The 26712-nt window shown below is 56.7% G+C and overlaps 1 protein-coding gene across 7 annotated transcripts in view; it reads left to right on the top strand.

Annotated features, from left to right (window-relative positions):
• SLC24A4 (solute carrier family 24 member 4) overlaps positions 1-26712 on the top strand; it is a 145401-nt gene that overhangs the window by 99585 nt on the left and 19104 nt on the right. For 4 of the 7 annotated variants that reach the window (XM_051826440.2, XM_051826439.2, XM_051826445.2 and 1 more), the window contains 3 exons: positions 974-1116; positions 4658-4830; positions 9861-10065. In XM_051826440.2, coding sequence (XP_051682400.2) covers positions 974-1116; positions 4658-4830; positions 9861-10065 — 521 coding nt within the window. The remainder of the gene's footprint in view (positions 1-973; positions 1117-4657; positions 4831-9860; positions 10066-26712) is intronic. The other 3 variants (XM_051826441.2, XM_051826442.2, XM_051826443.2) reach the window with 3 other exon arrangements.

A 26712-nucleotide genomic window follows, 5' to 3' on the forward strand; every position in this document is an offset into this window, starting at 1 on the left:
GCCTGGTGCAGAGAGAGACGTGTGGTTCCACCTACGTGAGGCAGCTGGGAGGGTCGCGGGCGTCGATGCAGAACATGGATTAGCGATGAGTGCCGGGGCAGGGGAGGGGTGGTGGAGAGTCGCTCATTGATGGGTGCAGCGCTGGCGTGGGGCAGGATGGAAGCATGTTGGGACGAGTGGCGATGGTCACACAGCCATGTGCACCTGAAAGTGGGAAATAATGAAAATGACACATTTTATGTTACGGATATTTTTTTCCGCCAAAACATCACAAAAAAACGGAAATGAAACCACGACGAGCTGAGCCACGCCCAGTCGTCCTCCTCCCACGCCCACACATCACTACAAAGGAAGCACGCTGGGGTTTCGGAGGATGAAAATCCTCCCGTTTCTGTAGGACGTTGGTGGCATTTTCTAAAAATGGCGAGGGGCTGCCAAGTAGCCGCAGAGTGGCCTTGAAGGCTCTCCTACACCTGCCGACGCCGAGCGGCCCGAGGGTCTTTGCCATGGAGCAAGACAGAGTCCCATGGGAGGGGCAGGGCGCAATGCTGGCTGTAAGTGATGCAGCCCCCCACCCCCACCCCACCAGCAGCCCTGGGAGCAGATTTTGCAGGGCACTGGGAGCAGGGGGAAGGGAGAGCACAAGTTACGCCCCCTGCAGGCTGCGTGAGTTTCTGTTCTCCCGACCTGTGGTAAGTGGACCTCCATCAGTTTCTTGGGCGGAGGTTTCTTGGGTCCCCAGGAAGCTGCCCAGGAGCACGGTCCCCAGGCTGCACCTGGCTTGGGGTTGTTGTCAGGATCCTCTCCCAGCTCAGCTGAGCGCTCGCCCACTCCTCCCTGGCTGTCCCCTCCCCACCCCCGCCCCTTGGTCCAGGCACTGCGGGATACAAGGCCCCCAAGATACCCTGCCCCCGTGCCTGCTCAGAGGGACTCGCCTCTACTGCTCTGACCACCCGGCTGCCCTGCCTTTCAGGTACAATGTGAAGATTCAAGCCTTTTTCACAATCAAACAAAAGAGCATCGCGAACGGCAACACGGTCAACAGTGAGCTGGAGGATGGTAATGCTTTCTATGACTGTGGCTGTGATGACCCCTCCATGCCATTGCTGGGGCAAGGTAAGGCTGAGCAGACAGGAGCGGTGGCCATGTGCCGTGGGACCACCCTCCCCCTCCTCCGTACGCACACGCACACACACACACACACACACACACGCTCCTCCTGGACCGGCACCCTCTGGCTCTCACAAGTCCCCTGAGTCCCTGAATCCCGAGGGAGAGCCGGTATTTGAGAGGTTGCTCAGACTGGCATTTGCTTAGAAGGCAGAAGGATGGACGGCAAGGGCCACCCAGAAAGAAAAACTCAGTGGTTACATCCGGGGGAGTGTCCCTAAGTCCCCAGGGAAGGGGCAAGGAGGGCCGTGGCTCTTTGGAGATGCAGCAGGCTCCAGCCTTGGGGGTGGCAGAGCCGCCTGGGCTGCGCTGTGGCTCCTGACACTGGGCCCAGTGCTGAAGGGCTCACTGAAGCCACAAAGGCCAGGTCCTGAGTTGTGCAGCCCGGCGTGGAGCCATCTCAGAGCCCCGCCCCGAGGAACAGCAGGCCCAGGGAGGACGGCTGTGGGGCAGGGTGGCAGCCCAGGCCAGCCCCTGGTGGGTCTGCTTGGGAGCCCCTTGCCCTGGGCAGCAGCCTTGGGCTGGAAGCTGTGTCCCTCAGCCCCCCTACCACTCTTCCTCCTGGAGTGGATTGAGGTAGGGGTTTCTTCCATGCACATGTTGGACAGGTGTGTCTTGTCCAGCCCCAGGTCACCTCCAGGGGCGACACACTTGTCACAGGGCTCTGTTGGGGGTGTGCCTCTCGATATAGAAGGAAGATGCATGATGGGGCGGGAGTGCAGGTGCGGTCATGGCCACAGCCTGGCTGCCAGAGGCCTGCCTGCAAGGGCCAAGAGTAGAAGCCCATGGAGCGCAGTTGGACCCCTGCATGCCCAGCAGGCTGCCCCGGGGAGCCCGTTTCCAGGATGACTGCCTCGGAGGGGGAGGCCCCCACTGGAGGCTGTTTTGGTCTCCAGCTGTGCAGCCACCATGTAGTCCAGCAGGATGGAGGCTGACCTGCCCTGCACCTCCATGGTGCTCCCGGGACCTCCCACCCTTCTCGGGCCAGAGAACAGGTGTTATTCAGACCAGGAGAAAATGCCTGGTTCACAGGGGTGCCCCCGAGCCGCCTGCTGCCAAGCACGCCCGCCCTGGTGCCCTGGGAGCCGCGCTCCTCGTTGGCAACCCGGGGCCTCCACGCCTCGCCCTTCCCAGGGGCATCCAGGCTCCCCGGCGGCCGCTGCCCACGTGGCTCCTTTCTGGGCTCGGTCATGACTCTGCCGCCCTCACTTTTGTGGCTGAGACAGTACAGTCTGTCCACAGATTTCATATTCTCCCTCAAATCTCTGTAAGGACATGTTCTAGAAAACTGGGAGACTGGCCGCAGGACTGGCCCCTCAGTGCTCCCTGGGGACAGGGAGAACCCAGGTCTCCCTGCGATTTTTATCTGATGAATGTCAAGCCGAGGGAGAGGAGGGTCCCCCCGGGTCCCAGGAGAGGGGCGTGCAGCCCTGGGTCCTGGAATCAGAGTGGAGGGCTAGAGACATGAGCTTCAGGGGCTTTGGGCCCTGGTCCTCACTGCCCCATAGAAGGCTCCCTGAGAGCAAGTGTGCTGTCCCCTAAGTAGATGTGACCGCAGCAGGGGGAAGGAGCACCTGTGACACCAGGTGGGGCGGAGGGGACTGGGTCCTAGGGAAGCTGCCTTTGCCGACAGTGTTTGTCTGGGCTCTGGTGGCTGGAGATGTCAGAACCCCCAGCAACCTCAGCCCCCAGGCAGGTGCAGCGCCACCCACAGCAACGGGAGGGCTGCTGGCTGGGCGGGTCTCTCCGGAACACGCCCGCCTGGGCCCTGAATTTGCTGCCGTGAGTTTGGGTGTTTCCCATGTGAAGTCTGCGCGTGACCGTTTCCTGGAAGGCCGTGCAATTCAGCTCCCCAGCTTGATCCTGGCTGGTTTCCAGGCAGCCTTTGGCACAGCCTGGCAACCGGGGCCGCTGGCTGCCATGTTGTACCCAGCTGGCCTTGCTCAGAGCACTCACAGGGGGGCCTTGCAGGCTGCCCTGGCCCTGGGCATACCTTGGCCTTGGAGTGGGGTGGGGGGAGGTGCTACCCGGCCTTGGGCATCACTGCAGGAGAAACAAGCTGTGATCCAGTTACCCCGTAGGCTGCCACCTTTGGCTCGGACATGCCACCTTGGGCCATCGCTTGGTGGGTAGCGCTGGACAAGGTGTCCAGGAGCTAGAACCACAGCTCTTGCCTCCCAGGGCTCCCTGCCTGCCCTCCTTGAGCCCAGCCATTCCGCCTTGCAGTGGCTGTGACAGGGCTGTTGCCACAGGGTGGAGCCCGAAGCCTTGCGGTGTCGCTGGTGCCCCCTTCCTCTAAGAGAGAGGGGTCCTGAGCATGCAGGCTCCCCGTGGCAGGAGCCCGCTACTAACACCCTCCTCCAGTAACCCCCTGGCGTCTTCACCACCGCCCAGGCTGTGGCCCAGACCCCTCCGCACGCTGAGCGTCTCCGCCGGTCTCTGTGGGCCTCTGTCTCCTAACAATCTCCTCTTCTAAATTGTAAGTAACCCGCTCTCATCCAAGCAGTAACACATGCATTTCAAAAGCCAAAAAGACACCAGGAGCCCAGCCCAAGGACCCATGCCTCCTTGGAGGTTCGTGTCCCTGCGGGGCAAATGCGTAGTCCTGCGGCTTCCTTTGCTAACCACCTGCCTCCTGTCTGCTGAGCCTTGCTGCCTGTTCGGGGAGGGGGTCTGTTTTGTGCCCTTAACTCTTGCATGGCCATCTCCGGGGGCTCTCTGTTCCGTGCAAGGCACACTCACTGGGGACTGGGAAGAGGTGCAGAGGCAAAGCTGTGGGCATGAGTGCTTTGGTCGCAAGGCTCTCCCAGCGAATGGGGTCAGTTGTCAAATCCCCCGCCAGCGAGCCCATTTGCATAGCTGGCAAGGAAGAGGCCTGGACACCCAGAACTTTGTTCAGCTTCCCGAGGGGAAGGAGAGGGTCTAAGAGAGCAGCCTCCCTCCTTGGGGGGTGGTAGGGCTTTTCAGAGGCGCTGGGCTCAGCCAGCTGCTCCCCTACGCACCCCTGGGCAAGCAGGCGCCCCTCGGGGATATGACCCTTTGATCACTGCTTACCTTCTAGAGAGCCAGGGTCTGCGTGACCTCCCCGCTGGTGCGGTGATCGGCAGAGCAGGGCGCCTGCGGCATTTCTCATCCCCCGGGAGCCCTGTCGGGTGTGACATTTCACCCGGGCCTCTGTAAACGGGGAGTGAGCACCCCCCCACGGTCACGGGTGAAAGGCGAGGCTTAGACAGGACTAACGATGCTCAGGCTCAGCCTTAGAGACAGGCGTGGAGGTGGAGGTGGAGAGTCTGCCCGTGAGTGCCCCTGTAGCAGGGCACCCCTGGGCTCCATGAGCAGGTGCCTCAGTGCCGCTGACCCATCTTAATGGGAGGAGCTGCAGCCAAGCACCGGGACACCTGGGTTTGCAAAATGCAGGGGAGTTCGTGGTACTGAGCCTGGGCGTGGCCCTCTGAGAGGTCAGCACTAACCCCGGCTTTGTGCTCAGCAGTGAAGGAGAAGCCACAGTACGGCAAGAGCCCAGTGGTGATGGTGGACGAGATCATGAGCTCCAGCCCCCCCAAGTTCAGCTTCCCGGAAGCGGGCTTACGCATCATGATCACCAACAAGTTTGGGCCCAGGACCCGCCTACGGATGGCTAGCAGGATCATCATTAACGAGGTAGGTCTGTCTGCTCCAAGTTCAAGGGCGGGCTCTGGAGTGGAGGCCTTCGCTTCCGAGGGCTCCTGGCCATGTCTGTCGCTGCCCCTGTTTAAGGAAGGCAGCCCTGGTGCCTCCAGTAGCCGAGACACCTGCTGCAGGCCGTGCGTTCTCCTTCCAGAGGGCGTCTAAAGCAGGCTGCGGCCCAGTCCCGTGCCGAGAAGCCTCTGGTCAGACAGCAGAGTAGAGCTAACCGGGGGAAGGGCAGTGTGGAGTAGGGGTGTGTCTCTAAAATGTCATATAGGGGGAAGGAAGAACGAAAACCTGGTCTCTGTGGGTGGAGCAACCCGAGGAGGAAGCTCGGATGCTGGTGTGTGGTGGTGGCCCGGGGCTCCCCCGTCACTGTCGCTGCATCACTGGAATTCTGGGCCATGTGTCTCCCTCTGCTTTGAAAACAAGAACAATTGTGATTGTTACGCAAGTGTGAACAGCACAGCAAAGATGATGAGCTTACTAATTTTTTCTGGTCTCTGTGGGAGAATGGAATGGAAGTTGAGCCCGGGAGTGGGCATTGTGGCCCAGCGGGGTAAGCCATGGCTTGGGACGCCTGCGTTTCATGTCACGGTGCCTGAGTACAAGACCTCCGCTTCTGAGCCAGCTTCCTGTTACATGATGCATACCCTTCGAGGCAGCAGCTGGTGACACAAGGGCTTGGGCCCCTGCCACCCACATGGGAGACTCAGGTTGATATCCTGGCTTCTGCCTGGCCTGGCCTAGCTGTTGCAGGCATTTAGGGAGTGAACCCGCAGATAGAAGATCCCTTTCTCTAGCTCTCTTTCTTCCTCTGTCACTCCTCTTTTCAAATATATAAATGAACATTTAAACAGATAAGTTTATTTTGGTGCAAAAATTTTTTTGAAGACATATTTGTTTATTTGAAAGGCAGAGTTAGAGAGAGAGAGAGAGAGAGAGAATGAGAGAATCTTCCATCCACTGTTCCACTCCTCAGTTGGAGTGGGCCGATCTGAAGCTAGGAATCAGGAGCTTCTTCTGGGTCTCCCATGTGGGTGCTGGGGCCCAAGCACTTGGACCATCTTCTGCAGAAAAGTAAGCACCGTTTTTTTTTTAAAGTCAGAGTTACAGAGTCAGAGGCAGAGAGAGAGAGGTCTTCCATCTACTGGTTCACTCCCCAAATGGCTGCAAAGGGCAGAGCTGTGCCGCTCCAAAGCCAGGAGCCAGGAGCCTCCTCTGGATTTCCCACATGGGTGCAGGGATCTAAGCATCTGGGCCATAGCAGAGAGCTGGATCAGAAGTGGAGCAGCCAGGACTTGAACCAGCACCCATATGGATGCCAGCATGGCAGGCGGCTGCTTTATCTGCTATGTCACAGTGCCGACCTCAGCATCTTTTAATTCCATTTTTCCACGGACTTTCTGAAGTACCCTCATATACGTGCACACCAGAATTCTAAGTCCCTGTTCTCAGAGGCAGTAGTGAAAGCACTTGAGGCTGTGATCACTGATGTTTAGAAATTAGCACACAGGGCTGGCGCCGTGGCTCGCTGGGCTAATCCTCCACCTGCGGCGCCGGCACCCTGGGGTTCTAGTCCCAGTCGGGGCGCCGGATTCTGTCCTGGTTTCTCCTCTTCCAGTCCAGCTCTCTGCTGTGGCCCGGGAGTGCAGTGGAGGATGGCCCAAGTGCTTGGGCCCTGCACCCCATGGGAGACCAGGAGAAGCACCTGGCTCCTGGCTTCGGATTGGCACAGTGCGCCGGCCACAGCAGCCATTTGGGGGGTGAACCAACGGAAAAGGAAGACCTTTCTCTTTGTCTCTCTCTCTCACTGTCCACTCTGCCTGTCAAAAAAAAAAAGAAAAAAAAAAGAAATTAGCACACAGATGATATGCAAGAAAGATGTCTCCCAGCACTAATAGGCTCTGCATTTCAAACTTGCCTGCTTCAACTTCATACACAGCCTGCCCAGTCTGCGGAACTGAGAAACCAAAGACTTTTCCAAGCTGCTTTGAACAGTTTTGGTTCAAATCAGTAAGTCTGAGTCCCTGAAATTTTACTGAATCTCAGATGTTTTTTCCAAGTGTAACCATTGTGCCCCGGGTGCTGGTGGGGGCAGAGGGAAGCAGGGGATTGGTGTTGAACACACTTAAGGCGTGGAGACTTCTGTTTACGGTGTGTTCTGCCAATTGCATGCAGCCAGGAATATCCTAGGTTTTGATAGGTTGGTCAATGCTGGTTGCCATGCCCCAGCTGTTTCAAGCTGCTGGGATAAACTTGGTCTTCCACCGCATGGTACCGGCCCACCCTGAAGGCGGTGAGGGGAGCCAGCGAGGCCAGGCTCAGGGAGGAGGGATGCAGGTTTTAACCTCACATCGGCTGGTGATGGGTTCATCTCCTTGGCCCTCGTTTTCCCTGTGTGGGGGAACTGGACAGGAAGGCTTCAGCCATGCACACTGAAGAACCGCCCACGCCCAGAGATCACGCAGACTTACGGGAACAACTCATCACGGAGTGGGAGTCGGGGCGGGTGGGAGACCACAAGCGCCCAGTTGCAGCGCTGTTTCTTAAGCCCCCTTGGCCTCATTTCCTCATTGGTCATTTCCCTTTGAAAGATGTATTGATTTCAAAGGCAGAGAAAAGGCCATCTTCTGCTGCCTTCCCAGGTGCCTTAGCAGGGAGCTGCGTTGGAAACAGAGCAGCTGGGACTCGAACCTGCTCTGTGAGAGGGGCCAGTGCTGGCTTCTTGGGTCATTCTAATTCCAGTCTAGTCTGTGGGAGGGAGACACAGCATCAAGTCCTAGGTGTCAATCCAGTCGCACCCCTGCCGCCTCCCGTCGGTGTCTGTCCCCTCACTGTGCACAGCCCCTGCCCACGTCACTGAGGTGGCACAGCCGGGGCCACTGCTAATCCGCATCCTAGGAATGGCCGCCCTGGCCTGACAGGGCTCCTGGCCTCACTGTCTAGGGTGCACCTGCGGAGAGCCTCGGGCTCGTCTCTCTCAGCCTGTGGATCCGCCGCCTCCTCTGTGTCGTAATCTGTTCCTCTTTTGATATACCCTGGCCTATCTCTAGGTATTTTTTCCAGGTACAATCTCTGTAGATTTCTATCGAGCTAGAGTAGGAGCAGCCTGGATTTTGCTACTGGGCCACATGCTTCCCCTTAGAGTTCAGCCCCAGCACGGCTGGTTTTCTTGGACTCCAAGGACAGCCTGTCCTTGAGCCTTCCTTGGGTAGAAAACTTCTATGCCTGCACGTCTGGGCCTGAGGCTCGGGCACAAATCGCTTTGTTCTTTTGGGTGGGTTGTGTTGTGGACTCCATGGGAAAAACCTTAAAGCTGTCCGCTGCTCCCTAGACTGCGTGATCTCAACGGGAGGGCGGGACACAGTTCTTTCTTCTGAGACGCTGCCGCGTTAAGTGATGGTGGCCTGTCCCCCAGACGACCAGGATAAGGGGTTGGGAGACACCCACGCTGTCCCTCGGGCTCCTGCTGCAGCAGCTGGGAGGGGTGTCTGTGTCTACTGTGTGACTTCCGGCTGGTCTGAGATGCTGGCTGAGCACTGGGGGAGGGCAGTCGTGCAGAGAGCAGGAAGCCCCTGGACGAGGGGACGCCACAGGCTGTTGTTTGAAACTTGGCCTCTGTCTCTGCTTGGTTTAGTAGATACCCACAGACGGGGCCAGGAAAGCGGCCTGGGCTCAGGGGCGGGGGTGGGGGGAGACCCCCTTTGTCAGCAGTGCGGTGGGAAGAGGGAAGGGGATGGGGCTGGTCACATTCCGCAGTCTTGGTGTGAGACTTGAAGGAGGAGGCAACCCTGTAAGACACTTAGCATCTCAGCCGTTGGGGAAAGCAAACCACAGCCGTAGACACAGACACACTCCTCCCGGGATGGCTGCAGTTGAAGGATTGATGATAGCGAGAGTTGACAAGGTTGGGAGGCCACTCAAGTTCAAAGCCAGTGCAAGCGGGCAGTGATTCCACTCACACCCAGCAGCCCCGCTCCCAGGGAGGCACCCCAGAGGCGTGAGTGTGTCCACAAAAACAAGTCCGCGTGTAGTCACAGCTGAGCCTTCGTGGTAAGTCAAAAGGAGAAGCCTCCCACGTGCCCCAAATAGGCAGAGAAGACCTTGTGGGTCACTCATGCAGTGCGGGACCACGTGGCCGTGAGCGAGAGCCCCTGCAGGGGTGCGAGGGAGTCACGGGCACTCGGCTGCCTGCAAGGCGCCGAGCACGGGGTGACATAAGCAGTTGGACTCCGTGTGGGGGGGTCGGGGTTGGGGGAAGCTGCTCGACATTACAGCAGCCAGGCTCGAGGGCACCTCGGCGGTCACTTTCCATGTTGGACGCCACCAAGCCACATCCCTAGAGTGCTTTTCTGCACGATGTCGTCTTCGAAGGTTGCAGAAGCCGTGTGGCCCTTTCCCATGGCTGTCCCCAGAAGAGCCCGGGGTGACCGCTGCTGTGGGGGTCTCGGGCTGTGCTCCCGAGCTAGTGTTAAGCCAGGGGGAGGCCCAGGGCCTGCAGTCCTCAGAGGCTTCCCCGGAACAGAAACAAGGTCCTGCCGGCGCTGTGGCTAAATAGGCTAATCCTCCGCCTTGCGGCACCGGCACATCGGGTTCTAGTCCCAGTCGGGGCACCGGATTCTGTCCTGGTTGCCCCTCTTCCAGGCCAGCTCTCTGCTGTGGCCAGGGAGTGCAGTGGAGGATGGCCCAGGTGCTTGGGCCCTGCACCCCATGGGAGATCAGGATAAGTACCTGGCTCCTGCCGTCGGATCAGCACGGTGCACCTGCCACGGCAGCCATTGGAGGGTGAACCAACGGCAAAGGAGGACCTTTCTCTCTGTCTCTCTCTTTCACTGTCCACTCTGCCTGTCAAAAAAGAAAAAAGAAAGAAAGAAACAAGGTCCTAGGGTTGGCTCCAGGCGACCCTGTCTGGAGAGGTGTCGTTGCAGATCCCATGAGAGCTGGGGGTGTGTAAGGGACAGGGTGACAGCGGGACGCTTGGTCTCACCCCGCTGTGTCCGTCTCGCCTCCTGTCCGCACAGCGGCAGAGACTGATCAACGCGGCCAACGGAGTGAGCAGCAAGCCGCTGCAGAACGGGCGGCCCGAAAACATGGAGAACGGCACCGTTCCCACGGACAACCCCGAAGAGCCGCACCAGGACCAGGAGCAGCCGCCGCCTCCGCCGCCGCCGCCACCGGAGCCCCAGCCGGCTGAGGCTGTCTTCCTGTCCCCCTTCTCCGTGCCCGGTGAGTTCTGGGGCACTGGGTGCTCCGACAGCACAAAGCCCAGGGCTTCAGGGTGGAGGCCTGGGCTGTGAGGGTGCTGGCGAGCTGGGGTGCAGAGAGGACAGAGGGCACCAGAATGCCCGGGAGGCAGCTGCTGCGTTCGTCCCCAGAGGTGCAAGAGCTCCAGCGGGCTACAGGCTCCGCCGAGGGTGCTGGGGCTGCGGGCTGCTGGCCAGGGAGGCACCAGGAACCCTAGCAATCTGATGAACCGCTCAGGGTGGCTGGTCTTCGTTTTGCTCGGGGGAAGCAGCACCCGTGCTACTTGGAGGGACGTCCTCGCCCGCTCTCCAGCCTTGTGGCGTGGGCCGGCCCTTCTGTCTGCGCGTTGCTCATTTGCTGGGACAGGATTTCCCAGTGCTGAAGCTGACCCTTAGACAGTGACACCTTGTGTGTTTAGAGATGTCGCCTCCGCATGAGTAAGTTGGAGCAGACCACTGCTCTGCCCCACGCCCTCCACTGTGCCCAGCGCACTGGGTGTCTGACCTCGGAGTCCCGTGTCGCCTGACTGCTGGCCCCCAGCCCACCTCACTTCCTGCTCCTTTGCTCCAGCCACACGGGCCTCCTCGCCTCCATTCCTAGAACTCACCAGGTGTGCACCTGCCTCAGGACCCTTGCACTTAGGGAATGCAGTGTCCCCATGACTCCCGTCTGCCCCACAGGGCAGGCGCCTGTGTGGGTCTCGTCCACTGTCGGATCCCCCATGCCTGTGCTTGGCACACAGGAGCCACTTAGGAGACATTGCTGGATGAGTGAATTCCGGACCCGACCAGTCTGCCTTTGTCTTTGACCAGACCTTCGCAGTGCTAGGAGGTAGACAAAGCCTGAGCTCTGTGGCCCCATATCCTGGAGGGATTCTTGGGGTTTTGGTTGTGGTTTGTTTTTGTTTTTTTCTGACATCCATGTTCATCTCAAGAGGCAGCAGAATTCCAGGACCTCCAAGGGCAGAACTGTGGTTTTCTAGAGAGTTCCGTGTTTAGCCTGCCTCGGCACGTGGAGTTCCTCTGTGGAAAGGGGACTCCGCGTGCTCTGCCGTCTGCCTGGTGCTGGCTCTGTTGGGGGTCATGGATGACCTTGGAGTTTCTGGATTGAGGCACGGGGCACACTCGTCCCAGCCACCCAGGGGCTCACTCTAAAAAAAAAAAAACTCCAGGCCTTTGAGCCTGCACTTCCTGGCCCTTTCTGGGTGACTCTGGCTGCTTGGGAGCTGCTGGGCCCGGTTAGCGCCTCCTGGCCCTGCTTCAACATGAAGGGAAGAAGCAGAAGATGACACGTGACCTCTGAGGGTACAGAGAAGCCCAGCCCCGAGGGTCAGCATCCCTGGGCCCTTCTGCTTGACCAGGGGACCAAGGGCACTGGCATCCTGGCCCTGCTCTGATACACGCGTGGCCCGGAAGCCGCGTGAGGCACCAAGGTCACGTTGAGCCCACCTGTCTGGTGGGAGGGAGGGTCACACCGAGCTGGGACAGGAGCTGAGGCCCTGGGGAGGGGGCAGACACTGAATGCTGCGGGGGTGGCTCTAGGGCCTCACAGGGCAGGGCTGGGGCACAGAGGCAGTGGGTCCACCCCGAGAACCAGCTCAGCAGTAGAGGAGGCAGGATGTGGCCTGTTTTGTGGCAGGGCCTGGCCCAGGCCTAGGCTGGGGCCCCGAGTCCCGCTGCCAGCCCTGTGTTCTCGCATCAGCAGCCCAGCTCCTCTCCACGCCCATGAGGGGCTGAGACCAGGACTTGGGGCCCCAGCGCCTAAGGAGTGTCACGTCCTTGGAACCTGGAGATCAGACATCAGGAGGGCAGGACAGGGCCGGGTTGGGGCCACAGCGAGGGGGGGCGACCCCGGTCCAGAACCAGCGGAGCTTGCTCAGGTGCGGCAAGGAGGCGTGGGCTGCCCTTGGGGTTGCTCTGAATCCATGTTCTTCAGCTTCAAGAGGGGCATCAGCGTCCCCACCTGACAGACAAGGGGCCTGGCGAGGCCACAACTCCTCCCCCCCCCCCCCCACCGCTGGCCTCCATATCTGTCTCCCGATCCTGATCTGCCCGCTGGCCAGGGGATGCCCTTCTCGGCCACCTGGTTATCTGTGATGCAAGCTGGCCATGGCCTCCCACATCCTGGGAGCCTGACTCCTGCAGGGCTGGACAGGGAGGCCCCTGGGGCCTGCCACCCTTCTCTCTGTCCTGGAATCTGGAGCTGCTCCAAGGCGTGGAGTCCCTGGGCAGGTCACCTGCAGGGAGGGGAACTTGCAAAGGGGTAGCTCCCAGGCTCCCTGCACCTGTGAGTCCACCGCCGCCCTTCCTGGGGGACTTCCTGTCGGAGTTGCCCACCTCCTCCCTCCGGCCACGCCCTTGGACTTGCCCATCCTCTGGGACCGTGCCAGGCTCCCCTCCTTGCCCTCAATAAGGCCGGGGAAGGAAAGTCCCTTTGTCCCCTGCAGATGTTTTCCAGGCATCACCTTGGGAACCACGAGTGGCTTCCTCCTCCCCTCCCTGTAGGAAGAGCAGGGGCTGGGAGGGGAGCAGCGGCACTCCTGTAGGTGTGCAAGGCAGCCAGGGGAGCAGAGGCTGGGGGCCCACGGTTGACTGGGAATAGGAGCGAGTGGCTAAGAGTCCCCACACAGGAGGAATTCTGCACAGAGCAAGTCGCTGAGACGCGGCCTGCGGGAGGAATTCCACACAGCCGGCTCCGCGCCCTTCCTGCTACCTCTTTACGGCTCCTGGCTGGCTCCGTTTCACAGTGACCTGGGGCTGTAGGGGACTCTGAGGGATCCCCCTGGGGGCGGGCAGAACTGGAGTTCTCCCAGAGTGGGCCCCCAGGAGGAATCCCGGGGCCCAGGAGGAGTGCCAAGGGAGGGGACGAGGGGAGGGGGAAGAAGCCAGCGCAGCTGCAGGGGAGGGGAGGACGAGGCCTGGCTCCCGGAGCTCCTCTGGGCACAGCCTGGGGCCGCTCCGGAGTCCAGAGGCCCTGGATTGGATTCTCAGGTCGGGGAGGGGCCTTGAAACAGCTCATGGAAAATGTACATCACGAAAAAAACATGCATGCATTTCAGAAAGGTCTGCGTCAAAATAAATTTATCTGTGCCTTTTTATTTTATTTAAAAATGTTTTTTGCTGATTTATTTCAAAGGCAGACAGAAAGAGAACGTCTGTTGGTAGTTCAATCCCCAGATGCCCACAACAGTCAGTTGGCACCAGGCCAGGTTGGAACCAGGAGCCAGGAATTCAATCCAGGTCTCCTGCATGAGAGGCAGGAAGCCAACTGAGCTGTCAGCGCTGCCTCCCTGGGGAGCTGGAGTCAGGTTCTGGGGCTGGGAGTCAACCCTACTCCTATGTAGGATACCCGTGTCTTAACCCACTAAATTTATCTTTATCTTTTTATTTTTATATATTCGAAAGGCAGAGTGGCAGAGAGAAGGAAAAACAGGGACAGACAAATATCTTCCATCGTCTGCTTCATTCTGCGATTACCAGCAATGGCCAGGAATGAGTCAGGAACTCCATCCGGGTCTCCCATGTGAGTGGCAGGGGCCCAAGCACTTGGGCCATCATCTGCTGCCTCCCAGTTAGCAGGGAGCTGGGCCCGAAGAGGAGGTGCGACTTGATCCCAGGCGCTCCAACTGGGGTTCAGGTGTTCCAAGTGGAGGCTTAACCTGCTGCGCCACTGTGCCCACCCCATAGACTTTTAAAGAATAGATTTACAAAAGTTTAAACGGCAGAGAAACGGACACAGGAGCTTTCTACCTGCTGGTTCACTCCCCAAATGCCCGTAACAGCCAGAGCCGAATCAGGCTGCAGCCAGGAGCCAGGAACTCAGTCTGGGTCCCCAGGAGGGTGGCGGGGACCAGAGGACTTGGGCCGTACATCTGCTGCCTCGCAGTGTGTGTGTGAGCAGGGGCTAGAAGCAGAAGTGGAGCTGGGACTCAGATAAGGGAACAAGGGATGCAGTTGTCCCAGACGGGGTCTGAACTGCTGCTCCGAGCGCCCGCCCCTCCGTGAACTTTCTGAAGCGCTCATGCCTCTCTCCGGCGCTGTGGCCCTGGACAGACGTATTACCTCCCCAGGCCACAGATGGGTGGTGATGTTGATAGTTACCGTGGGGGGAGGGGGCCCTCTGACCGGTAAATAAAGTAATCAGGTCAGGGTCTGTGTACGCGCTCTGCCACGGAGCAGGTGCTCAGCGAATGTTCCTTTGGCTCCTCGTGTGCTTTAACTGCATGGCTTCTTCTCGAGCCAGCTTCTTACATCCTCTCCTGTCTGCACCACAGGCAATGTTCTAGGAGGGCCACAAGCGCCAGTAGCCCTGGGGACCTGGGACAGTCACTCATGCCAGGGGCCAAGGGCAGGGGACGAGCGGGCACTGAGCACCCGTTAGGTGCAGGCACTGGGCTTCAGGCACCTTGAAGAGGATGCTTTTCGGAGTCAGTAAATACCTGGGTACCAGCCCCTGTCCTGGGCTCTGGGGATCCAGATGGGAACAGGACAGGCCCCAGTCTCCATCCTTCGGGACCAGGGCAAATCCGAGCACTGACTACACAGTGCGCTTTGTGCCTGGTCTGCTTCCTTCACTGGACAGGCCGGGCGGGAGGAGGCTACAGCAGCTCCTAGGCTCTGGTGCCCGCCATCCCTGTGGACACCAAATGCAGCCTTGCTCTCCATCCTGGGAGCCATGAGGGTGATGGTGGTAGCGAGGCCTCCCGAGCAAAAGGGGGCGCTGTTTTCACCTGCATGGCCTGCAGCCCTGGCCCTGCCCTGAAATGACCTCCGTGACCCTGAGCCCTACCCGGCGTGGGGAAGCCCCGGTGCGGGTTGGTTGGTTGCGGTTGCCTCAGTGGCTGGGAGGTCATGGGAGGCCTCAGAGGCCACACCTGGGCCCTCCAGCAGGACTTCCGCCCCATTGTCCTCACTGGGGGTGGCCTTCCTGGCTGCGGACCTGGGACCTGAGGAAGTGGGGAGGTCCTGCAGGCTCTGTGTCCCGCAGCTCCGGCTGGGGCCGGAAAGCAGGGGCAGGAACTGCAGGAAGCGACTTCGGCACAGCCCAGGAGGCTTCCAGGGAGGGCCCCCTGCCTGGTTCGCGGGTGGCTGCCTCCTGGCCCGGCGGTCACACGGCCGCTCCTCAGTGCGTGCACAAGGAGGGAGTGAGCTCACTCTTGTTCCTCTTCTTATAAGGTCACTGTCAGGTCAGGACTGTACTCAACTCTGATTACTTCCCAGGAGCCCTGAATTCAAATCCACGCGCCTACTAGGGCTCGGGCTTCGGGTGTATGAATTTGGGGGTTGGGGAACAGCAATTACAACTCAGTCCACAGCAGGTTATTTGTTGTGTTGTTTTTTTAAAGATTTATTGATTTCTTTGTAAGGCAGAGTCAGAGAGACAGAGTGCAAGCTTCCATCCATCAGCTGATTGACTTCCTGAGTGGCCACAATGGCTGGGGCTCCGTCCGGGTCTCCCACCTGGGTGACAGGGGCTCAAGCACTTGGGCCTACTTCCACTGCTTTCCCAGGTGCATTGGCAGGGAGCTGGATCGGAAGTGGAGCAGCCGGGACTTGAACCCGTGCTCATATAGGATGCCTGTGTCACAGCACTCTGAGCACCAGCCCCACAGCGGGCACCTAAGGTGCTTCTGCGTGCCGTGCCCTGATCTGGAGGCTTTACCGAGAGGTTAAGCGCCTTGCCCGTGACCACCCAGTGACTAAGGAGAGAGCAGGGTTTCTGATAGCAGCCTGTGCTAACCACTGTACTGCATCACCTCCATACTGCACACACCATTTAATGCTCACAGCTGCCTTGGGAGGGAGAAGGTTCAGTATCCCCACTTTATAGGGGGGAAGACTGAGGCTCAGAGAAGCTACATGACTCCTGCACAGGGAGCCGCTTCTCCACTCTGTGCTTCCCAAACCCCGAGTACCTTCAAGAGCTGTTCCCCCCAGGAGCAGAGGCCCAGGTCGAGGGACCCCTGGCTGTCACACGGTGGTGAGTGGCCTTAGATATGTACCCTCGACCCATGATGCATCCAGCTCACTTCAGTGGAGGCGCTGGTATAGGTGTGCTTCCCAGAACCCCGGAGGTTCTTGGAACGGTGCCAGGAGGTGGAACTGTGCCAGGTGGGCTGCTTTATGCAGATGAGGTCATCAAACTCTCATCACCAGCCTGGGGAAGGGGGGGCTGTTGTTGTCCCCATTTCCCAGATGAAGAAACGGAGGCTCAGGTGGGCCAAGTTGCCTGAGGTCACACAGGAGGAGGACAGACTGGGATCTGCACGCTGGCATTCTGGCTCAGACCCCGGAAGTGTAGAAGGGGCCGACACTGGAGCCCACCAGGTGCTGCTTTCGCCTCTCCGATCCGCTGCACCCTGTAGGGAAGGCACCTGTGTTTGCTCACCTGGGAAGGCACCTGTGTTTGCTCACCTGTGCATGGGTGCTGAGTGATCCTGCCAGTGTTACTGGCCTCTGGGGATCTCACATGCTCTCTGGAGGGCATGGACGGCGCTGTTAAACCTTATCCTTTTATTGTAACAACACCCAGCACAGCACTAGAGACTGGAAGATTTCTGGAAGCTTCTTTTCCCCCTTTACCCCCATCCTCCTCACTTCTAGGTAGCGTATGACAGCTGTTCTGGGGGAGGAGACGGTCTTTCTGGTCCTGCTAACCTCAATGAGGTGGCATTGCAGAGACAGACCCCTGAGCGGCTCCGTGCACCTGCTCTGTTCTCGTAGCTGCAAGGGTGAGAGAGGCTGATGGTGCCGTGGGCTATTTGCATGCACAGGTTCCACACGCAGCTCCTGTCTGCCCCCAGGGACACGGGACACTTTATGGTGGGAATGCTGTTCTTCCTGCTTCAGTCGCCAGAGCCACCAGAGAGATCACACATTGCAGAGACCGGCTCGTCAGCCAGGGCCAGGATTTGCTGTCACTCTGTGTCCCACCGAGACATCAGTCCACGGGACAATTAGAAGAAACACTGGCTACGCGTTATTTTTTTAACAGAATACCTTTGTGGAGATGGAGTGCACCTGCCGTGCCTTCAAAGCATATGGTTCAGTGGCTCTCGCTGTAGTCACAAGTTGTGTGACCGCCATCACCACCAGCACAGTCGCTTTAGAGCACGTCCATTGCCCCAAGCCACTAGCGGTTACTCCCCTCCCGGCCTCAGCCCTGGATTTACCTACGTCTGTCTCTCTGGATTTGTCTAGTGTGAATATTTCGTGTCTGTGGAGTCATGCACTGTGTGGCCTTTGGTGACTGAGCGTGGTGTTTTCAGAGTTCATGTTCTAGCCTACGTCCATGCTTTCTTCCCTTTTATGGCCACGTAATATTCCATTGCATAAAGCACCGTGTTTCGTCCACTCGCTGGCAGGTGCACGGTCAGGTTGTCTGCACTGTCAGGCTCCAAGCGATTTTTTAAAGGGCCAGTAGAGCACTGTGGAGAAGGATGCTCAATGTTTCATACCTAAACGAAAGCAGTTTCCCTCTGGTCGCTCCCTGGGTAGCAGCGAACTCACAATACTGGAGTTGAAAAGGGTCTTGGGAACGTTTAGGCCAGCCTCCTGCATTTGTCTGCTTTTTTGTACCAAAATCCTTCAGGCTGGGTAACTTTGTAGAGAAAAGGTTCACAGTTCTGGAGGTCCAAGTTCAGGGGCCAGTGTCTGGTGATGGCCTTTTTGCTGGCAGAGTCCAAAGGTGGTACGGGTCACGCCGTGTGTGTGTGTGTGTGTGTGTGTGTGCGCGTGCATGTGTGTATGTGTGTGCGTGTGTGTCCCCTCTGGCACTCTGTCTCCTCAGAAAACCACTAGGATTCAACGCCAGGGGTCTCCACCTGGTGACCTTGTCTAACCCTGATCCCCTCCCACAGGCGCCACCTCCAGACGCTACGGTGGGATTCTGTTTGCGCCCTCTTAAGGCCTTACAGCAGGGATTAGCCCCTGGGGACTGGCAAAACACGTCCATACTACAGCTCCTCTTTCTGTCCTAGGGATTGAAACCCAGGGCGGTGGCCATCCGGACAGAGCCAGGTGTCTGGGCCCCCTGCCCTGGCACCTGCTCCAGGGGTCCCTGCCCCAGCCAGTCCCCACAGCGCTGCTGCCAGGAGTGTGTGTGCCGGCCTCCTGGGACCTCTCTGGACGTGGGGAACAGCAGCCCACACTGAGCCTGCATAGGGTGCTGGGCCATGGCCTCTCCAGCGCCTCCAGGGCCCTGCTCAATGGCGGGCACGCAGCCTTACCTCTGTTCTGCTTTGGGCCCCGAGCTTTGGCTGCATTTAGCTTTCGGGCGCCCTCCGCTGCCCTGCAAGGGGGTGGAACAGGGGCACATCAGCCTCCCTGGACTCGAGGTGAGGCTGAAGCAAGGCAGTGAGACGGCTCTCACTGGTGGCTCGGAGCAGATCAGAGAGGGGGAGAAGGGCCGTCTGCGGCTGCACCGCGGCCGCCTCCCTCCTGCCCGGCTCTGTCCCCAGCACTCAGCTTAGCATCCGATGGCAGCGCTGTTTGCACTGCAGCTCTGTGGGTAACTGCTGGGTCCCCGCTCCTGGAGGAGGAAACTGAGGCTCAGCGAGCCCCCCCTCAGGTGAGCGGGTACCACAGTCAGGGTTGGCACCCCAGGCCTTCTGTTCCCAAGCGTTGTCCTCTGACCAGTTCCTCTGTTGACTTTGGCCAAGAGGGCCCAGTCCTGAGCTGCAACACTGGCCCTGCAGGGCAAGGGGCGGAAGCAGCCGGGGGGTGGGGTGAGGGGCGGGCTGGCTGCCGGTCAGTGTAGTGTAGGCTGCCGAGTGTGCGAGCCTAGGAGGTGTGCAGCGTGGTGTTCCTCATTCTGCTGATGGCACTTGGACCTGGCCTCTGGTTCACAGTGCCTGGGGCCCTCCAATGCGAGGTGAGGTCCTCGGAGGCAGAAAAGCAGGCTCTGTACTTTTTTGCGTTTCTTTAGCCCGCTGCTTGCCTCGAGGTGGGTGAGCAGGGATGGAGGTACTGTCTCAGTGGAGGCCTCAGACTGAGGGTCCACCCAGCGCCACTCCATGGAGAGGGGCAGGCCAGGACTGCCCTCGGTGGTGCACAGGATAGCTTGCCACACCTGGGCAGCACTCCTGTTCCACACCGTACGGGAGACCCTGGTCAGACTACATAGGCAGGGAAAATCCATAAAAGGCATCCAAATTGGGAAAGAAAAGGTGAAACTTCTGTATTTGTAGATGTCATGATCTTGTGTAGAGAAAATCCCGAGTTCTTCTAAAAACTTTGTTACAGTGAATGCGTTTGAGGGCTCCAAGCTCAGTACACAAAGTTCAGTTTATTCTTATATAGTACCAATTCATCTGAAAATGAAAGGAAATGGAGAAAGAATAGGACCCTCAGGGATAAATTTAACAAAAGTAGTATAAGACCTGCACCAAAAACTGAGACATTGGTGGAAGAACTTAAGGAAGCACTAAGTAAATGGGAAGATAATGCTGTGTTCCTGGTTTGGAAGATGGAGAAGAGCCCTAGATGGATCCACAGAGCTAGCTGGCTTCCTGCAGAAGTGACAAGTTGATCCTCAAGTTCATATGGAAATGCATGGACCAAGAATAGAACAATCGTGAAAAAGAACGAAGTTGGAGGGGTGTTGTAACTTCAGAATGTATGAAGATACAGTCATCAAGACTGTCTGGCACTACATAAGGTGGACAGGAGGATTAATGGGGCACCCGTACGTTTCAACAAATGGTGTTGGAACAACTGGAGCATCACGTTTTAAAAAAAATAGTCGCCTATTTTATTCACACCATGTACAACAGTTCATGTGAAGAAGAGACTTAAATAGTGAAGAATCTAAAACTCTTAGGTATAAATATTCAGGACTTTGAATTAGGCAATAGATCCTTCAGTGACACCAAAAAAACACAAGCAACAAAGTGATCAATAAATCGCATTTTGCCAAAATTGAAAACTCTAAAGATTCATAGGATACTATCAAGAAAGTGAAATATCAGCCCACAACACAGGAGGAAACAGTGTCAACTCCTAGCTGTGAGAGGCTGATATCCAGAACACACACAGAGCTCTCTGCAACTCAACAGGAAAGAGACAGCCCAGGAAATGGACAAAAGATTTGAATAAGCGGTGTTCCGGAGACACAAATGACCAATCAACCTGTCAAAAGATGGCCAGTGTCTTTAATCACTAGCAAAACGCCAATCAAAACCACAATCAGATTGGTACCACTTCCCACCCACAGGAATGACTGTAGTTTAAAAAAAATGCACAGTGGCAAGTATTGGTGAGGATGTGGGAAAATACGACCCTCATGTTGCTTGGGGTGGGGTGTAAGATGTTACAGCTGCTTGGGGAAAGTGACCGCTCCCCCACGCCTCAGCTACTGCACTGCTGCTATACCAAGGAAGGTGGAGAGGACTAATCAAAGGATGAGTTTACTTTGCAGCAATACAGTCTTGAAAGTATGCATATTAGGGGTCTTGAAAAAAGTCCGTGGAGACTGAAAGACTTCGGCATGGCTACAGCTTCCCACCGGGGAGATGAAGAATGTTTGGAATTCTGTAGTCGCTGATGGTGACACAGCTTTTGAATAGACTAAAAATGATCTAACCGTGCACTTTCAGTGGGCGAGTTTTGTATAATTATTTCTCAGTGGTTCCCCAGTGACGTTTAATCCAGAGTGATGGTTCTCTAAGCGTGGTGTGCGCACAGCGACACCAGCAGTGTGCAGGGACTTGTGGGACCCCCACGGCAGAACCTGCCCCATGGTTTGTTCTGGGAGCATTGGCAGGCTCTCAAGGAATTCTCTTGTACACTCAAGTCTGGAAACCACTGGTCTAGGAGCCGCACCCTGCAGGCTGCGTAACGCTCCTAGCAACCAGCGTCCACCAAAATCTTCCTTGTGTGAGTTGGCGGCACCGACACCCCCACATGCCCCAAGTTAACCGTTCTCTCGGCTGGAGCGTCTAATTAGTCAACTGTCCAAATTGATGTGGACTTTCTCATCAGCAGCTACATCTGTTGCTAATTTTTCCTCCGGTATGAAGAGCCATCTGTTTTGCTACAGTTCATTTGCAAGACATTTTTCCCCACATTAATTAAATTGTAATTTTCTGCCTCAGAAGAGAAATCTGCCGGTGGAGGGGCGTGTATGGCAGCAGCCTCTGCTTTCTCTTGTCCGGGGCTGCAGGTGGTCAGGTGGAGACGGTGAGGAGCCTTTCTCTTTGGCACCACGCTTGGAGGGGTGGAGTTGGGGGCCAGGAGGGACTCTGGAGGCGTTGGCGGGGAGGGAGGCGGGGCTTGGGATAGATAGTGTCCCATCTCCATCTTTATCCCCCGTACCCCGTCTTTATCACATCCTGCATGAATCAGTGCAGGCTCTGGTGCTGGAGAACCCCGGCCCAGGCTGGTGCAAGCCGGAAGGGCTCACTCAGCAGGCGGGGCTGGACGAGGGGCTCCAGTGTGGTTGTTGGACATAACCCGGCTCCCAGCACGACTTGCCCCTGGGTTGAGCAGCTTGCAGAGACGGCCACCGGGCGCGTGGGTTTCCATCCCGCTGGGTCAGCCCCACGTGCGGGTGGTGGCTCCGTCTGAGTTCAGGATGGCATTTCACTGCAGGCTGCCCACACACAAGTGCCAGAGCCCGACGCTCCAGGGCCCTGAGGTGAGCCAGCCTTGCAGCTCTGTCTTCAGCATCCCGCTTCCGTTGTCTGGCTCCAGCAGGTGGCTCCTGCAGCTCAGGTGTGGGGACGGGCAGAGGGGACACGTGTCGCCAGGTCTCTCTTATGAAGAAGATGCTTGCCACCGAAACGCCACCGAGTAGAAGTCCACTCCCACCTCACTGCTCAGAACCGGCCACGGCCACAAGGAAGTCCAAGAAATGAAGATTGTTTTCTTAAGCTAGAGACCTGCTGTCCGAGCCAGACAGGGTTTGATTAGTAGAGGAAGAGGCCTCGAGGGTGAGAGGCAGGGGTGCCCAGGAAGCGCCCCAGGGTCCTGTGTGGTCACGTGCCCAGCCCTCAGCGTGTAACCCCCACACCAGCAGGGTCATTGTCGTCCTCTTTCCTGCTGGAGCCCCGGAACCTGCAAGAGTGCCGAGGTTGGAGAAGGAGTCCAGCAGGTGTTTACAGAATACACGATTAGCCCAGCTTGCAACTCCTACCCACCCATACCATGGCGACATGGAGTCAGTCTTGCCTGTACTGCGTGGACTGATGTCGAATAGAAGGCTACCTCCAGAGGAGAATCCGCCTGCCTTTGCCACTCAGAGGGAGTGGGTGGCCAGACAGGAACTGGAAATGCCCACTGCAACCCAGAATTGCACACATACTTGAAAGACCAACTCCCATTAGCCAGACTCTCAAGTGGCTGATATGGACCGGAGAGTCAATCTACAAAGTTACCAGTGTGTGTGAACTGTGTCTCCCTTTTCTCCCTGTTCTTGCTGAGGCAAACGAGACCTCCCTGGCTGGAGAGAGGCAGCCCCTCCCAGAGATGGTCAGTTCTCAGAGCAAATGACCACAGAAGGCAGCTTTCGTAGGCAGACTAACCCAGCCAGACCCCTGCTCCAAGCCACCTGTCCGGCCCTCCAGGAGGCAGGTCTCCTCTGCCTCCACCATTCCAGGGCAAAGCGCCAGGTGACAAGAGTCAGCCACGATAGCCAGAGCTTGCTGAAGCGACTCAGTTCTGAGCCCAGTAGCTCTACCCTGCCCGCCTCCTGACAGGTGCCGCCCTGACTCTGTCGTTCTGTGGGGCGCGCCCTGCCTCCTCAATTCACGGTCCAGCCGCACGCACATTAGTGACTCCCAATTTCAAACCTTCTAGAGGGCAGACTGGTCAGAGTCCCCCCGCCCCCGGGCCAGGTACAGGCAGGAGAATCCCCCAGGACTCCCAGAGAATCAGAACTGTCCCGGGCAGCAGGGGTGGCACTTCCGGCTCTCTGCGCCTCTCCTGCCTGGTGCTGTCCGCGAGCAGTGGGGTTATCGGATTTCTCCACTCTCCTAGCATCTGCTGGTGACGTGTGCTGGTCTCTGGGCAGGAGTTCAGGAACCACCTCATTGCATCCCCATAAATGCGGAATCCTTTGCTAAGAGGAGATTTGGAACATGACTGCTCCGCCCTGTGTGTGTGGTCACTGCTGCTGGCCTTGTCCTAACATTCTAGGGGCTCCTGTAGCCTCCCATGAAGCTATGTGGTCAGCTCCGGGACTGGGCTGGGGGCTCTGCTGACAACACAGGGGTGAAGACTCCGACAGGTGCCTGCCCAGGAGGGAACTGAGAAGTGACCCTCTTCCAGGTCCAGCATCAAGAGCCATGAGCTGACAGCTCCCTGTGACATTGAACTGAGGTCTGTGTGAATACACGGCCCTGTGATGGTGGGGTACCCCATCAATGAGTGCTCCCAAGTACCCAGGGTCCTAGTGTCACCTCCATTTTGAGTTAGGAAAATGAGGTTCTTTGGCCGGCGCCACGGCTCACTAGGCTAATCCTCCACCTGCTGTGCCAGTGCCCCGGGTTCTAGTCCCGGTTGCTCCTCTTCCAGTCCAGCTCTCTGCTGTGGCCCAGGAGTGCAGTGGAGGATGGCCCAAGTGCTTGGGCCCTGCACCCGCATGGGAGACCAGGAGGAAGCACCTGGCTCCTGGCTTTGGATCGGTGCAGTGCGCCGGCTGGAGCAGCCATTTGGGGGGTGAACCAATGGAAGGAAGACCTTTGTCTGTCTGTCTGTCTCTCTCTCTGCCTGTAAAAAAAAAAAAAATAGAAAATGAGGCCCTGTGGGGACCTGCTTGCCCAGTAGCCGTGGTTGGTGAATTGCTCACTGGAATGGAGCTCGCATCATACGTGTTGGCCTTGGATCACTGCAGTTGGGTCACAGAGCAGCAGATGAAAGACCAAGTGACTTAGAGCAGACTAAGAAAACAGAAGTTTACTACCCCCCTGCTCACTGCACGGCCCAGGCTGGTGCACAAGGCCCCAGGGGCTGTGCCCAGCTGGGTTTGCACCCCTCATGGGACAGGCGGAGGTCAACTTGGGTAGAGTTTCAATAATTCATTAAAAAAACAGAACCTGAAAATCCAAAGCCGTCACAGAAGGAAGAGACCACCTGGGCTGGCGGGGCCATGGGCTTCCAGAAGACAACAGTGGGGAGGTTGGGGACCAGGAATGGAGGGCCTGGCGGCACAATGTGGGCACCAGGGAAGTTTTCCACACTTTGATGGCGACCCGCAGTGACAAATATTTTACACCTGTGGTTATCTATAAAAAAGAAAGAAATCTGACAGAATAAGAGTTCACTCTCATTGGGTACAATAGCTCAGACATTCTCTGTTAATTTTTATGAAAACACTGGTTCAGTTAAAAAAAATGAAATCCAGTCATTTGCAACAAAATGGATGAATCTGGAAAACATCCTACTTGGTGAAATAAGCCAGTCCCAAAGGGCCAAATGCCATATGTTCCCCCTGATCTGTGATAACTAATCGAGCACCTAAAAGGAAATCTGTACAAGTGAAATTGACACTTTGAGAAGCAATGATTTGAATGGCCCTTGTCTTTACTGTCGAGGAGCAGTTGTGTTTTTCTCTCCTTAATGGAGAATGGAACTGGGAATAGGAGAGGGAGGAGGAGGTGGGGTGGGAGTAGGGGTGGGAGGGCGGGTATGATGGGAAGAATCACTATATTCCTAAAGTTGTACTCAGGAAATGTGTACTCATTAAATGGTTTCTTTGGGGGGAGGAGTCTGGTTGCCATGCACTACACTGACCTCCCGATGCACAGGGACCTCTCAGTGCTACACCTGGTAGGAAGGTGTGTTGGGCGCTGTTTCCTAGGGAACCGTGGGGGGCTGTGGTGCCAGCCGCTTGGGAGAGCCAATCACGGTGCGCGCCGAAACCAAGCACTGAACACGTGGCAGATAGAAGACAAGCACCTGGTGCAATGTGGTGTGAATATCAGAAAGTCATCTTTCTACTATGGGATTTGTGTAGGGTCTTCATGGGGAATGGCACTAAAAGATCAGCGTATTTCAGTGCAAAAAGAGATGGAAACCCATGCATAATTTTTTATAATATGCATTTCCCATGCACTTATTGAAGACTTCTTTCTTCCCCTGAAGTATATATTGGCAGAAATGTTCCTGGGTTATAGTTCCCCACAGTGCGTTCTTACACCTACTTACAGACTTTTAGGCCAATTCTGAAAATACCCCAGGTCGCCCCGAGCTGTCCAGATGAGTTGAGATGTGAGCTGACGAGAGAACAGCCTGGAACTTTGGACAAATGAATCGGGCAGGAAACCTTGCCATCTGTGCAAGGAATGCGTGTGGAAAGGCGCGTGTAGAGAAAGGTCTGGGAAGAGGATGGTTTTCCGATGTGCCACGTAGCTGGAGACGCGGATGGGTTTGCTGATTTCATGCTAACAGTATTCTCGTGATTCGCTCTTGAGAGTGGGCTGCTATACTTTCCTTGGTGTGCTTTTAATGATTTAGGAAAATTCAAGCATAGATGTACAGAGCTGAAACAGCTAGTGCCTACCCCCCTTGGTCAGTTTTTGAATTGGAATAAAATTCATTGGCCATAAAGTTCACCCTTACAAGCTCTGCCATTCGGTGCCTCTTGTATTCGCAGAGTTGTGCAGCCATCCCCAGTGAGAGGAGACTCCCAGCCCACTTCCATTATCCTACAGAGAAGCCCCACACCCGCGGGCGTGTGGCCTTGTTCCCTCCCTTCCCATCCCCTGCCAGCCACTAAGGGACTTTCTGTCTCCTGGGACCTGCCTCTTCTGGGCGTCTAGATAAATGGAGTCTAAGCCTTGCCCCCTTTGCACTAAGTTTCCAGGTTCACTTGTTGAAGCATGGATCAGTTCCTCCTTATGGCAGTGTAATACTCCATTGTGTTTGTATCGCACGTGGGTGGTGATGTCCCTTCACCACATGGTGGATGCTTGCTTGGGTGGTTTCTGGTTTTGGCTGTTGTGAGCGATGCTGCCGTGACAGTACATGTCCAAGTTCTTGCATGGACTTCTGTCTTCGTTTCTCTGGGGCGCATGAGGAGGAGTGGCATTGCTGAGTCATGTGGGAACTCTTTGGTTAACTCTTTAGGAAACAGACTGTGTTCCAGAGTGTGTCTCCCACTTCCTGGTCCCGTGAGCAGCGCCTGCCTTCCTGCACCCTGGCCAATACTTACTTGTCCTTTTTGCATCATCATCGTCCTTGGGGCGTGAAATCATTCTGAGTGTATTTTCAGAGTTGAGCATCTCTTCTCGAGCTTGTTGACCATTTTTATATCTTTTTTTAGAACTGTCTGTCCAAGTCTTTTGCCCATTTTTTAAATTGGGTTGTTTTTAATTGTTAAGTGGTAAAAGTTCATTCCATATTTTTGATATCAGATTCTTATCAGATACGTGACTTACACAAGTTTTCTCCCCACTTCATGAGTTTTTTTTTTTTTCAGTACTTCTTGATGGTGTCCTATGAATCAGAAAACGTTTTTATTCTGATAAAATCTAATTTATCTTTTGTAGGTGGTGACTTTGGTATTACTTAAGAAATGATTGTCTGGTGCATGGTCATAAAGAATTATACCTAGGTTGTCTTCAAAGAGTTCTATATTTGCAGCTCTTATATTGAAGTCTGTCATTTTTTACCTAATTTGTATACTTATGAG

Source organism: Oryctolagus cuniculus, chromosome 20 (genome assembly GCF_964237555.1).
Source record: "Oryctolagus cuniculus chromosome 20, mOryCun1.1, whole genome shotgun sequence".
Classification (NCBI taxonomy): Eukaryota; Metazoa; Chordata; class Mammalia; order Lagomorpha; family Leporidae; genus Oryctolagus; species Oryctolagus cuniculus.